At 47.3% G+C, this 13,115-nt stretch overlaps 1 protein-coding gene across 4 annotated transcripts in view; it reads left to right on the top strand.

The window, feature by feature from the left end:
* Window positions 1-5,732: 5,732 nt before the first annotated feature.
* Window positions 5,733-13,115, top strand: part of LOC308580684 (uncharacterized protein) — a 41,403-nt gene continuing 34,020 nt past the window's right edge. For 3 of the 4 annotated variants that reach the window (XR_014004841.1, XM_081182700.1, XM_081182698.1), the window contains exons 1-2: window positions 5,733-5,871; window positions 12,828-13,115. The exon at window positions 12,828-13,115 is cut by the window's right edge and continues 573 nt beyond it. Coding sequence is in view for 3 of the 4 variants with exons in the window: in XM_081182700.1 (XP_081038826.1) it covers window positions 13,005-13,115 (111 nt within the window). In the remaining variant the exon portion in view is untranslated. Of the gene's footprint in view, window positions 5,872-11,842; window positions 11,947-12,827 lie in introns of those variants that run through there. The other variant, XM_081182699.1, reaches the window with a different exon arrangement.

Raw genomic sequence — 13,115 nt, 5'->3', positions numbered from 1 at the left:
CACATGCACATCTTAAAAGAGGCAGTCCCCCTCTCCCTCATATGCACATCCAGAGAAGGGCATCCCCTCTCTTTTTCTCTCACACATGAGAGAGGAGGGAATGCCTCTTTCACAAAGAAGGGAATGCCTCACAACCTCACATACAACAATCTTTATTGTCATTGTCCCATACAGCACAACGAAATTGAAAAAATCTACATCAGACATTCAAAAACCAACAAGCCTGGTTAACCCCCTAAAAACTTTGATACCCCATAATTAAATACAATATACTCCCACAGAGACTACCTTACACTGCGTTTAAAACCAAAATCGCATTTGGATAAAAACTGTTTCTCAGGCGGCTAGTCCTAGTCTTTATAACCCTGTACCTTCTTCCAGGGGGATGCGGGTGGTGCTGTGGGTTAAACCACAGAGCCTAGGACTTGCCGATCAGAAAGTCGGCGGTTCGAATCCCCGCGACGGGGTGAGTTCCTGTTGTTCGGTCCCTGCTCCTGCCCACCTAGCAGTTCGAAAGCACATCAAAGTACAAGTAGATAAATAGGTACCGCTCCGGCGGGAAGGTAAACGGTGTTTCCGTGCACTGCTCTGGTTCGCCAGAAGCGGCTTAGTCATGCTGGCCACATGACCCGGAAGCTGTATGTCAGCTCCCTCGGCCAATAAAGCGAGATGAGCGCCGCAACCCCAGAGTCGGCCACGACTGGACCTAATAGTCAGGGGTCACTTTACCTTCTTCCAGAAGGCAGAAGCTGAAAGAGATCATTTCCAGGGTGCGCACTATCCTGCACTATCTCTGCCGCTTTCTTATGGCACCTGGGAGCATAGATTTGATCCAAGGTGGGAAGAGGGAACCCAATTATTCTCCCCGCAGTCTTTACAACCCTGGACAGCATTGTTTTTCCCCTGACCATGCAGCTCCCAAACCACACCCACCCACCCACCCACACCATAAGTTAATACACTCTCCACAGTACAATGGTAAAATGCCATCAACGGGTCCTCTGAGATATCATTTTTCTGGAGGATTCTCGGAAAATATAACCTCTGCATGGAAAGAAGGCAGCCCTGTTTAGGGAAGTTTTTAATGTTTGATGTTTTATTCTAATTTTAATCTGTTGGGAGCCGCCCAGAGTTGTTATTGCTACTACTATTATTATTACTTCTCGTCTTACCAATGAAACCCTGGTCCCTCCAGCCTCACCCAGGCAGGGTCTTCTCACCTGCTCCTCAGCCTGGGATGCCGAGACAGGCATTCTCATTTCAGTGTCAATTAAGTAAGGGTTGCCATATTTCAAAAAGTCTTTGGGGGGGGGCAGAGTTGTTGAGCTTTAAAAAGGGGGTGGTGTTTTTGAGTTATTTTTAAATGAAATTTGCCCAAATCTACACTGCCCACGTGGGCTGCCATACATCCAGATTTTCCCGGACTTTCCAGCAATTTCCGCCCAGATGCTGCTTACGAGGGCTAAATACCGGCTATGTCCAGGAAATTTAGGCCTTATAACGGGGTAAACATCCATTTTTAAGAAGCCATTTGGGACCCAGGAAGCTATCTCCCTGGCACACTAGATTCCTGTTTATGGATTTCAGTAGTTCTTCTAGGGTTTCCGACACGATCTTTCTGTGAGGGAAAGAATCCAAAAGGAGGAGGACAAGGTGGGGTGGAATAAAAGGCCTCTCCTTAGACACATCTGATTTCCTGTCCCTGAGAAAACCCTCTGAAGGGTTGCTAGGCAGCAGGATTAAGTGAATTGCATTTCAGTTCAGATGAAGCCCTCTCAGGGGTTAGTGCTGCCAGCTGAGTGCAGGGCGACACGCCAGCAATGTTAAAATGAATATTATTTTTTTGCGGGGAGAAAGGCAACACTGGAACCGTTCAGGAGAATAGCAAACACTAGCAGCAAACTGGGCAAGGGAGCTTATTCTCTGTGGAGCAGGGTCTCCATTTGGGATTAGGCTGCAGGAGATAATCCAGCCTAACGTCACACTTCCAAATTCCATACGTTTCATTTGTTATTGCATTGTTTTGCCACCTTTCCTCCCAAGGGCCCTCTGGTGGCATGCATAATTCTTGTGCTTCCCCATTTTATCCTCACAGCAACCCTGATAGCGAAGGTGGAACATGGCCGCTGAAGCTAGGAGTCATTGACAGCCTTTCCCTTCTCTTTTAAAGCCATCCAAGTTGGTGGTTGGGCTGCCTCCTGTGGCAGGGAGTTCCATAGTTTTAAGCGCTTGGTGAAGAAGTTAAGTCCCCAAGGAACATTCACCCACCCAGCTCAGGGAGTGGCTGGTTCAGGGCTTTTTAATGAGGGTGAAAGCTCATGTAAGTAGCAACGCCTGCATCAAATCTCCTTAAAAACAACTCAGGATGAGAGCCTAATGCACAAATACACATTTACTGAGAGCAATCTGATAGTGATTTAGATCCCTTGTCCATATATTATCTGTGTTTGCCTAACAATGAGATGCTTGCCTGCTCTGTTTACCTAACAATGAATATACCCGACTGGACCCTTCGAACCTGTTTGATCACATCTGGCTTTCAACAGCACACATAACGTGTGTTTAATGCAAATCTTGCAAGCTTCTGGACCGGGATCGGAGAAAGGTTGGCAAACTAGGGAGTAATATGGTGTCCTGAGAGTTATCTTGCTCCCAGATTTTGCTTCATCCACCAGCAATGGAGGACAGCCTTGAACTCTGATCATGTTTCTTGGTCATCTGTGCCAGAACAGGATCTTGAAATAGATGGGCCAGCAGACCCTTCTCATGTTCATAATAATGGCTCCCCACCCTGGCATGAACCACGGTTCCCAGAAGCCCTTGCAAGACCCAAAGGAGGTTACAAACCAACTTTTTTGTTAGTGCAAAGCCAGTGCTATATACTACAATGTGCATTTAAATCACACCGTTTCTCCTAAGGGATCCTGAGAACTAGTTTATTAAGAGCACTGCGAAGTGTAGCTCTGTGGGTGAGAAACTACATTTCCCATGATTATTTGGGGGAAGTCATGTGCTTTAAAAGGGTGGGGTTTTTGGTGTAGTTTACTTCTGAGTAAAGGGACGCGGGTGGCGCTGTGGGTAAACCTCAGTGCCTAGGACTTGCTGATCGCAAGGTCGGCAGTTCGAATCCCCGCGGCGGGGTGAGCTCCCGTCGTTCGGTCCCAGCTCCTGCCCACCTAGCAGTTCGAAAGCACCCCTAAGTGCAAGTAGATAAATAGGGACCGCTTTATAGCGGGAAGGTAAACGGCATTTCCGTGTGCTGCGCTGGCTCGCCAGAGCAGCTTCGTCACGCTGGCCACGTGACCCGGAAGTGTCTCCGGACAGCACTGGCCCCCGGACTCTTAAGTGAGATGGGCGCACAACCCTAGAGTCGGACACGACTGGCCCGTACGGGCAGGGGTACCTTTACCTTTACTTCTGAGTAAACATCATGAGTGTAGCCAGGGGGGCAAGGGGAACAGCTGCCCCCCCATCAAGTAAATAAATAAAAATACTTAACTAAAAAAAGAAATTGTAGAAGGATTTTGACAGATTTTTCTGAGCACTTGGGGTTGAAAGAAAGTAGTTTAAAATCCTGGCTGGGCCCATGGTAGACGTATAGGATTGCACTATGGTAGACATGTATTGGGGACGCGGGTGGCGCTGTGGGTAAAACCTCGGCGCGTAGGACTTGCCGATCGTCAGGTCGGCGGTTCGAATCCCCGCGGCGGGGTGCGCTCCTGTTGCTCGGTCCCAGCGCCTGCCAACCTAGCAGTTCAAAAGCACCCCCGGGTGCAAGTAGATAAATAGGGACTGCTTACTAGCGGGAAGGTAAGCGGAGTTTCCGTGTGCTGCGCTGGCTCGCTAGATGCAGCTTGTCACGCTGGCCACGTGACCCGGAAGTGTCTTCGGACAGCACTGGCCCCCGGCCTCTTAAGTGAGATGGGCACGCAACCCCAGAGTCGGACACGACTGGCCCGTATGGGCAGGGGTACCTTTACCTTTAGACATGTATTGGATTACACGTTAACCCATCCAGGTTCACAATACTCTTCTTTCTTCCACAAACTTGCACCACCTCCTTTCTCTAGGACAGGCATAGGCAAACTCGGCCCTCCAGATGTAGAATCATAGAATCATAGAATAGAATCATAGAGTTGGAAGAGACCACAAGGGCCATCGAGTCCAACCCCCTGCCAAGCAGGAAACACCATCAGAGCACTCCTGACATATGGTTGTCAAGCCTCTGCTTAAAGACCTCCAAAGTAGGAGACTCCACCACACTCCTTGGCAGCAAATTCCACTGTCAAACAGCTCTTACTGTCAGGAAGTTCTTCCTAATGTTTAGGTGGAATCTTCTTTCTTGTAGTTTGGATCCATTGCTCCATGTCCGCTTCTCTGGAGCAGCAGAAAACAACCTTTCTCCCTCCTCTATGTGACATCCTTTTATATATTTGAACATGGCTATCATATCACCCCTTAACCTCCTCTTCTCCGGGCTAAACATGCCCAGCTCCCTTAGCCGTTCCTCATAAGGCATCGTTTCCAGGCCTTTGACCATTTTGGTTGCCCTCCTCTGGACACGTTCCAGTTTGTCAGTGTCCTTCTTGAATTGTGGTGCCCAGAACTGGACATAGTACTCCAGGTGAGGTCTGACCAGAGCAGAATACAGTGGCACTATTACTTCCCTTGATCTAGATGCTATACTCCTATTGATGCAGCCCAGAATTGCATTGGCTTTTTTAGCTGCCGCGTCACACTGTTGGCTCATGTCAAGTTTGTGGTCAACCAAGACTCCTAGATCCTTTTCACATGTACTGCTCTCAAGCCAGGTGTCACCCATCTTGTATTTGTGCCTCTCATTTTTTTTGCCCAAGTGCAATACTTTACATTTCTCCCTGTTAAAATTCATCTTGTTTGTTTTGGCCCAGTTCTCTAATCTGTCAAGGTCGTTTTGAAGTGTGATCCTGTCCTCTGGGGTGTTAGCCACACCTCCCAGTTTGGTGTCATCTGCAATGTTTTGGGACTACAACTCCCATCATAGCTAACAGGACCAGCTAACAAAACATCTGGAGGGCCGAGTTTGCCTATGCCTGCTCTAGGAAAACATCAGGTTTGTTGTTGTTGTTGTCTTTGTTGTGAACTACAATTCCCAGAAGCCCTTACGAGCCCCAAAGCAGATACAGTGGTACCTCGGGTTACATATGCTTCAGGTTACATACGCTTCAGGTTACAGACTCCGCTAACCCAGAAATAGTACCTTGGGTTAAGAACTTTGCTTCAGGATGAGAACAGAAATCGTGCTCCGGCGGTGCGGCGGCAGCAGGAGGCTCCATTAGCTAAAGTGTTGCTTCAGGTTAAGAACAGTTTCAGGATAAGAATGGACTTCCGCAACGAATTAAGTACTTAACCCGAGGTACCACTGTACTAGCCACCTTCCCTTTGTGGGGAAACCAGCCAATTTTAATACAAATAAACCAAAGCCCCCAATGCACAAGCGGGATGGAAGCCAGAATAAGGACAGGCGTTGGGAAGAAAGAAAGAAAGAAAAAAGAAAGAAACTCCCGAGGCATTGCAAAGAAAATACAGGACAGTGATAAAAAAGGAAGAAAACCCATTGCAATACTAATCCTAATGTGATAATAATATCCGGGCTTGCATCCACCCTTTGCTTTGCCAAAGAGGAGGGGAGACAGAGAGAGAGCAGATTCCTAGAAAGGAGCCCCAGAGAGTTAGTCTGGCCTCTTCCTGCCGTATCTCCTCCCCCTGCAAACGGAGTCTTGTGAAGCCACTTTCCCCCCGTCGCCTTCCTTCGCCTCCGGGAGTGGCTGCAGATCTGGGGGGTCTCCGGAGTGGGGGGGGGGAGCAGGTCTCTTCCGGAGGGGAATCTGGGTAAGTTGCACCCAAAGAGGAGGCGGAGAAAGGGCGCGATCCTGAGTGGGTGGGGGAAGCAAGAGAGGGAGATCTGGCGGGGGATCGAGTCGCTCTCTTCGCTCCGGAGGGGAGAGAGAGAGAGAGAGAGTTCGCTCCCTTCCACCTCTAGCCATAAGACATAAGGAAGAGGAGCAAGATCCTGGGTTCAAATCCTCCAGAGCAGAGGCTCTTTGCAAGAAGGGAGGAGGAGTTGAATTGCATCTGTGCATGTCGAGCTCGTTTAGGGTGCACTCAGTTTGGGAGAGGCAGCCTCATTGAAGCCAGGAGGGGTTACTTCCGAGTAGACCCGGCTAGGATAGCCGCTTCATAGCCTGCTTTGTTTTCTAAGGAGCTCAAGTCGGTGTGTGTGTGGTTATTTCACCACCACCACCATTGCCTGATCCTCACTACAACCCTGAGAGGTAGGTCGGGGTGGGAGAGGATTGAGTTGCTGAGACACAGCCAGAGGGTTTGAAATTGAATTGAAGCCTGCCCTGGTCTGACGCTTTTAACTGGGCTGCTCTGTTAAAAAGAACTATCTAAAAAAAGTATGTATCTATACACACATGTGCACATACACAAACACACACAGAAAAGTGGAATGGTCTTCCTCTGGAGGTGGTGGACTCTCCTATCTTGGAGGTTTTGAAGCAGAGGTTGGATGGCCATCAGTCATGGATGCTTCAGATTCAGCATTGTGGGGGGTTGGACTAGATGACCCCAAGGGTCCCTTTCCAACTCTACCATTGTTCTATGATTGTGTGTCTCTTAACGTGCCTTTGGGCTCCCAAGAAAGACTGCAGCCTTTAACCTTCCCCGTTCCTCGTCTATTGCTTATACAGTAATAATAAAAAAAATTAACAATTCCTCCCCCCTATAAAAAGTTAATTTTTAAAAAGCAAAGCCTACGTGTATAAGCTAAAAGTGGCACACGGTGTCTTGGAAGAGGCGTTTCTCCTGCTCCCCTTTGCTTTTACAAAACACGTATTTCATTTAGAGATTGTGTGCGAGTATATGCAAATACATTTAATATATGTATGTAAATTAATGCAAGGCACTTTGCAAAAAGGCATGGTAAAGTTGTGATTTATTACTGGGGTCTCCAACGTGACGCTGCAGTGCCCGCAGGCCCCTCCTCTGACTCCCACCAATGTTTCTTGCCCCTCCCAATTTGTTACTGAGGGTTTTTGGGGAAGGTGGGTGGGTTATCATTCTTTTTGGATCAAAATAAAAAAATTCCTTCCAGTAGCACCTTAGAGACCAACTAAGTTTGTTATTGGTCCGACCTTTTGTGTGCATGCACACTTGTGTTACCTGCTTCTTTTGTCTAGGTTTTATTTGCTCTTTGTTTTGATGTTGCTTTGCGCGTGAGAATACTGACTACTGCAGTTTTTCCCATCTGTGAAATGGGCATTTTGTCGCACTCACAGTAGTTCTTGAATTGCCTGATGCACACAAGTTTATACATGTACCCCACACCTTCTCAAAACAAGGAAAACACATTTTTGTTTTATTTAAAGAAGAAAACACAGTTTCTTGAAGAGAAGGAGAACAGTGTCTCTTCTACAGATAAGATCTGTGGGTGATCAGCTGTAGATTGGCAGCGGTACTGATCGCCCAAATGTCTAAAAGGAATTGTCTTAAACCGGGGTCAGCAAACTTTTCCAGCAGGCAGCTGGTCCACTGTCCCTCAGTCCTTGTGCAGGGCCGGACTGTATTTTGAAAAAAAATATGAACGAATTCCTATGCCCCACAAATACCCCAGAGATACATTTTAAATAAAAGCACACATTCTACTCATGTAAAAACACACTGATTCCCGGACCGTCCACGGGCCAGATTTAGAAGGCGATTGGGCTGGATCCGGCCCCCGGGCCTTAGTTTGCCTACCCCAGTCTTAAAGGCTGCCAAAATGAAGAAAGCTAAACCATTAGTGGACTTTTCTAAAGTGTGTGTGAAAAGACGATGAGTTCAGCGCTGTTCTAGTACTGACAGGAAAGAAAAAGAAAATCTCTGGGTTCAGAATATGCTCAGAGGCACGCTGCTCTAACTGAGCGTCTTTTTTGGTTCTGGTTGGTGGGGGGCCTGAGAAACATCAAGTCTGCCCCACCCTTGGCTTCAGCCCTACGCAAACATGTATGATTCATATCACTGAATTGTGTCAAGTGACGTCCTGACAAAAGGAGCTTTTGGGGAGGCAAAACCTGTTTGCCACAAAATGCAAACGAAAAACTGTTTGAGAAATTAATCCGGCTGCCCAAGTACGGGGTACGAGAAACGCAAGCAGCAGAAGGGCAGTGAAATAATTAAATAAATTCGTGTTTAAAAATTGGGCACGGCATGGCAGTTGAATAGATCTGGGATGGATGGATGGATGGACACTTAATTCCCACTCTGGCCATAAAGCTTGCTGGTCTCTATGGGCCAGTCACTGTTTTTCTGCCTAATCTAACTTTCAGGGTTGCTGTTGAGGTCAGGGGAAAGCAAGGACTGAATGCTAAATTCTAAGACCACTATTCTCCTTGGCTGTTTTTAGGGTCCCCCACGCTGTGGGTTAAACCACAGAGCCTAGGACTTGCCGATCAGAAGGTCGGTGGTTCGAATCCCCGCAACGGGGTGAGCTCCCGTTGCTCGGTCCCTGCTCCTGCCAACCTAGCAGTTCAAAAGCATGTCAAAGTGCAAGTAGATAAATAGGTACCGCTCCGGCGGGAAGGTAAACGCCGTTTCCGTGCGCTGCTCTGGTTCGCCAGAAGCGGCTTAGTCATGCTGGCCACATGACCCGGAAGCTGTACGCCAGCTCCCTCGGCCAATAAAGTGAGATGAGCGCCGCAACCCCAGAGTCGGTCACAACTGGACCTAATGGTCAGGGGTCCCTTTACCTTTACTTACCAGCCTTTTATTCACGAAACCTTTTTTGTTTTTAAAGGGTTTGCAAACCTCGGGTCCCCCACCCCACCCCAACCCTGGGGTCTCCACCTCCCCACTCACGCGCCTGGATGTTTGTCCATAAAGTAGGAGTACTGTACGTCCAGAATTTCCCAGATGTAGCTGGGAGTCACTCGCTGGAAATAGCGTCTGGGCGGAATTTCCAAAAATCGGCAAAAACGTCCCGGAAAACCAGGGGGGTATGGCAACCCATGTCTGGGAGTGTAGGTTTTGTGTCCTGATTTTCACTTTTTGAAATACGGCAACCCTACCATAAAGACCCCCTACTTGGAAATCAGTGTTTGCTCTGAGGGTAGAGAAAGCCGTGCATGTGGCATTTGCGTAGCAATGTTTTATTTTTTTATTTTTTTGCGGGGTGAGGGGTTGTGCTTGTAAGATAATGGCATCTGGGGAAGGGGCAAAAGTGGGGAAGTTTCTCCTTGCCAGGAGGAGCGGCTTGAGGTTGCCACAATGGCTACCAAAACTCCTTAAGGAAGAAAATGAGATGGGCTGCTTTCATTACAGTTCAAGGGGATGTGGTCTGAGCTCACATCTGAGGCTGAGTTTTCCAAGGGATTTTCTTTTTCCGGAGCGATAATATGTGTTCTCTCCTAACCACTTCCTCCTCTGCTTTTAAAAACGCTCTGTTCTTTTTCTGTCGTTCTTGGTGTGCAGACGTGGCTGAGAATCTTGTGCTTCCTGGTCCAAATTTGGATCACCCCACCCCTCTTTTTTATAACATTTTTTATTGGTTTTACGAAATTTTATACATTTTAACCATTTCAAACATGAAAACAAAAGGCTCTGTTGAACCTTCGGACCTCCTTGCCTCCCTCAATGGGTTCCATATTCAAGATAAAATTCTCTGCATTTTTTCCCTTTATCCATCTGTTCAATATCCCTGACTATGATTTTAACTGTTTACAATGGTCTTTTAAGGAAACTAAAAATTTACTCCAGTCTTTTAAGAATACTTGATCTTCCTGGTTTCTGATTTTCCCCGTCAGTTTCCTTCCTTCCATCTCTGCGCTAGAAGCATTCTCGCTGCCGTCGCTGCATACATAAAAAGTCTTTTTTTAATCCTTTAGGCCAAATTCATACCATACATTTAAAGCACCTTGATACCACTTTAAACAATCATGGCTTCCCCCCATTTTCTTTTTTTTGGGGGGGGGAACTGTAGTTCGTAAAGCGGACAGTCCCCACCCACCCTGAGCTACAATTCCCACGGTGGATTCACCATGAATCTCTCTTTTGGGAGTTGTAGCTCTGCGAGGGGAATGGGGGGGGGTCCTCCTTTTTATAATTTATTCAATCATTTTTTCAATACAAACAACAACCACCAAAAAACACATACAACAAAAACCACAGTAACACTAACAACACAATCTAACAATTCAGATTTGAGTACTGATATGCCTATAACTACACCTTTTTAACAATATTTCCCCACCTCTCCTCCCCCCACTGTCCGCCTTATCGCTTAAATATTCCTTCCAGATTTCTTCATATTTATCCATTTTTAATTTGCGTTGACATGCAATTTGTTCGCATGTAGCTAGTCTGTCCATATTGTCAATCCATGTGCTCAATGGAATCTTTTTTGCGGCTCTTCCAATTCATCAAAACAAGTTTTTTTGCTTCTAATATGGCACGGTACATCCATTTTTTTAGACCCCTTGTAATCTCCCACGTTTCCGGTATATAATTTAGAATTAAATTCAGTTCGGGAATAGAGGGTCTCCTAAAAGCTCTCAGCAGCCTGAACAAACCGCAGCACCCAGTTTGTTGAGGGTGCTTGGACTGTGGCTAGCAAAAACTACAGTTCCCATGATTATTCGGTGACAGTTAAAGTGGTATAGGAGCGATTTAAATTTATTGTGTAAATGTGACCCTAGAAGTGGGCTGGGTAGTCTTAAGGTTTTGGGGGAATCTGCTTTATTTTTGTTTTTACCAGTAACCGGTTCTAGTAAAGCCAGATACAAAATGCAGATGACACCAAACTGGGAGGGGTGGCTAACACCCCAGAGGACAGGATCACACTTCAAAACGACCTTGACAGATTAGAGAACTGGGCAAAAACAAACAAGATGAATTTTAACAGGGAGAAATGTAAAGTATTGCACTTGGGCAAAAAAAATGAGAGGCACAAATACAAGATGGGTGACACCTGGCTTGAGAGCAGTACATGTGAAAAGGATCTAGGAGTCTTGGTTGACCACAAACTTGACATGAGCCAACAGTGTGACGCGGCAGCTAAAAAAGCCAATGCAATTCTGGGCTGCATCAATAGGAGTATAGCATCTAGATCAAGGGAAGTAATAGTGCCACTGTATTCTGCTCTGGTCAGACCTCACCTGGAGTACTGTGTCCAGTTCTGGGCACCACAATTCAAGAAGGACACTGACAAACTGGAACGTGTCCAGAGGAGGGCAACCAAAATGGTCAAAGGCCTGGAAACGATGCCTTATGAGGAACGGCTAAGGGAGCTGGGCATGTTTAGCCTGGAGAAGAGGAGGTTAAGGGGTGATATGATAGCCATGTTCAAATATATAAAAGGATGTCACATAGAGGAGGGAGAAAGGTTGTTTTCTGCTGCTCCAGAGAAGCGGACACGGAGCAATGGATCCAAACTACAAGAAAGAAGATTCCACCTAAACATTAGGAAGAACTTCCTGACAGTAAGAGCTGTTCGACAGTGGAATTTGCTGCCAAGGAGTGTGGTGGAGTCTCCTACTTTGGAGGTCTTTAAGCAGAGGCTTGGCAACCATATGTCAGGAGTGCTCTGATGGTGTTTCCTGCTTGGCAGGGGGTTGGACTCGATGGCCCTTGTGGTCTCTTCCAACTCTATGATTCTATGATTCTATGAAAATGGCGGCTCAAGGGGTGGGAGTCAATGGCAGCTGCAGGCCACACACCCTGAGGCTGCATCTTGCACTCTGCTTTTGAAGCAGTACGGTGTCACTAGAAACCGTCATGGCTTCCTCCAAAGAGTCCTGGGAACTGTAGCTTGCTGAGGATTCTCAGTTGCTAGGAGACTCCCATTCCCCTCACAGAGCCACGATTCCCAGAGTGCTTTAACAATCAGCCCCTATTCCCAAGGAAATTTGAGATTTGTAGCTCTCTGAGGTGAATAGAGGTCTTAAATAGATGAAATTTCCATTCTGTTACATCTAGGCCTCTGTTAGAAATTAGCCAGGCGCCAGGCGGTCCAATTGCGGCCACGTGGAGATGTCTAGATGCCAAGTTGGCTACTGACATCTCCATCTGGCTGGCCTCTCCAGCTTTCTTAAGTGGGTCAGCAGAAGAGCTTATTTATTGCATTTATATCCCACCTTTTTCTCCAAAGAGTAGATGGTTCACCCCCCTCCTCAGTTAATCCATACAACAGCCCTGTGAGGTAGGTTAAGAGGCTGTGACTGACTCCAAGGTCATGCAGTGAGCTTCATAACAGAGTAGGGATTTGAACCCTGATCTCCCACATCCTTGTCCAACACTTGCTGCCGTCATTGCGTATGAAAACAACTTACACTCCTGTCTATTAATATCATCTCCTACAATGTTAAGTAGAAATGCTTCTGGTGGGAACGTAAAAAAGTGAAAAACGTCTGGGAAATGATATCCAGTGGTACATTGGGTTGCGAACGGGATCCGTTCTGGAGCCCCATTCGCATCCTGAAGCGAACGTAACACACAACAGCGCATCTGCGCAGGTCGCGTTTTGCCGCTTCCACGCATGCGCATAACGTCATTTTGACCGTCTGCGCAAGTGACGAAACCTGGAAGTAACGTGCTCCGTTATTTCTGGGTTGCCGTGGAGCGCGATCCGAAAATACTTATCCTGAAGCGTATTTATCCCGAGGTATGACTGTATAATGAGATGAAAACGATGTTGAAATATACATATATATCTGGGTTTCTAAAACCGATCTAGGTGCAGGCTGGACATGTCTGCAGGGCCTCTGGGATCGCTTTTCACCTTCTCAAAATCTGCTCTCTGTCTCCCTCAGGAAAAGCACCACGTTTTGCAGAGGACCACTGCTCCCTTTGTGCCGACGTGGAACGACGGACGCTGCGCACCCCGGATAATCTGAGTCCGGGAACGTCGGGGCGAGGAAAGGAAGAGCCGGGCGAACACCTAGGTGCATTCAGGAGATTTGCCACCTTCGGGAGCGAGTGCGAGGGAAATGTCCGCCGAGCAGGCCCCGCGGATCCTCCAGGAAAAGAGCATCCGGGAATTCCTCCAGAGGAAACCGGGGGAAGAGATCAAGCAGGAGTCTCGCGACGGCCTCCTTCAG

This window comes from Podarcis bocagei (assembly GCF_964188305.1).
Source record: "Podarcis bocagei genome assembly, chromosome: 2".
Taxonomy (NCBI): domain Eukaryota; kingdom Metazoa; phylum Chordata; class Lepidosauria; order Squamata; family Lacertidae; genus Podarcis; species Podarcis bocagei.
The sequence above is the reverse complement of the archived record's forward strand: the minus strand, read 5'-3'. Positions and strand labels throughout refer to the sequence as shown.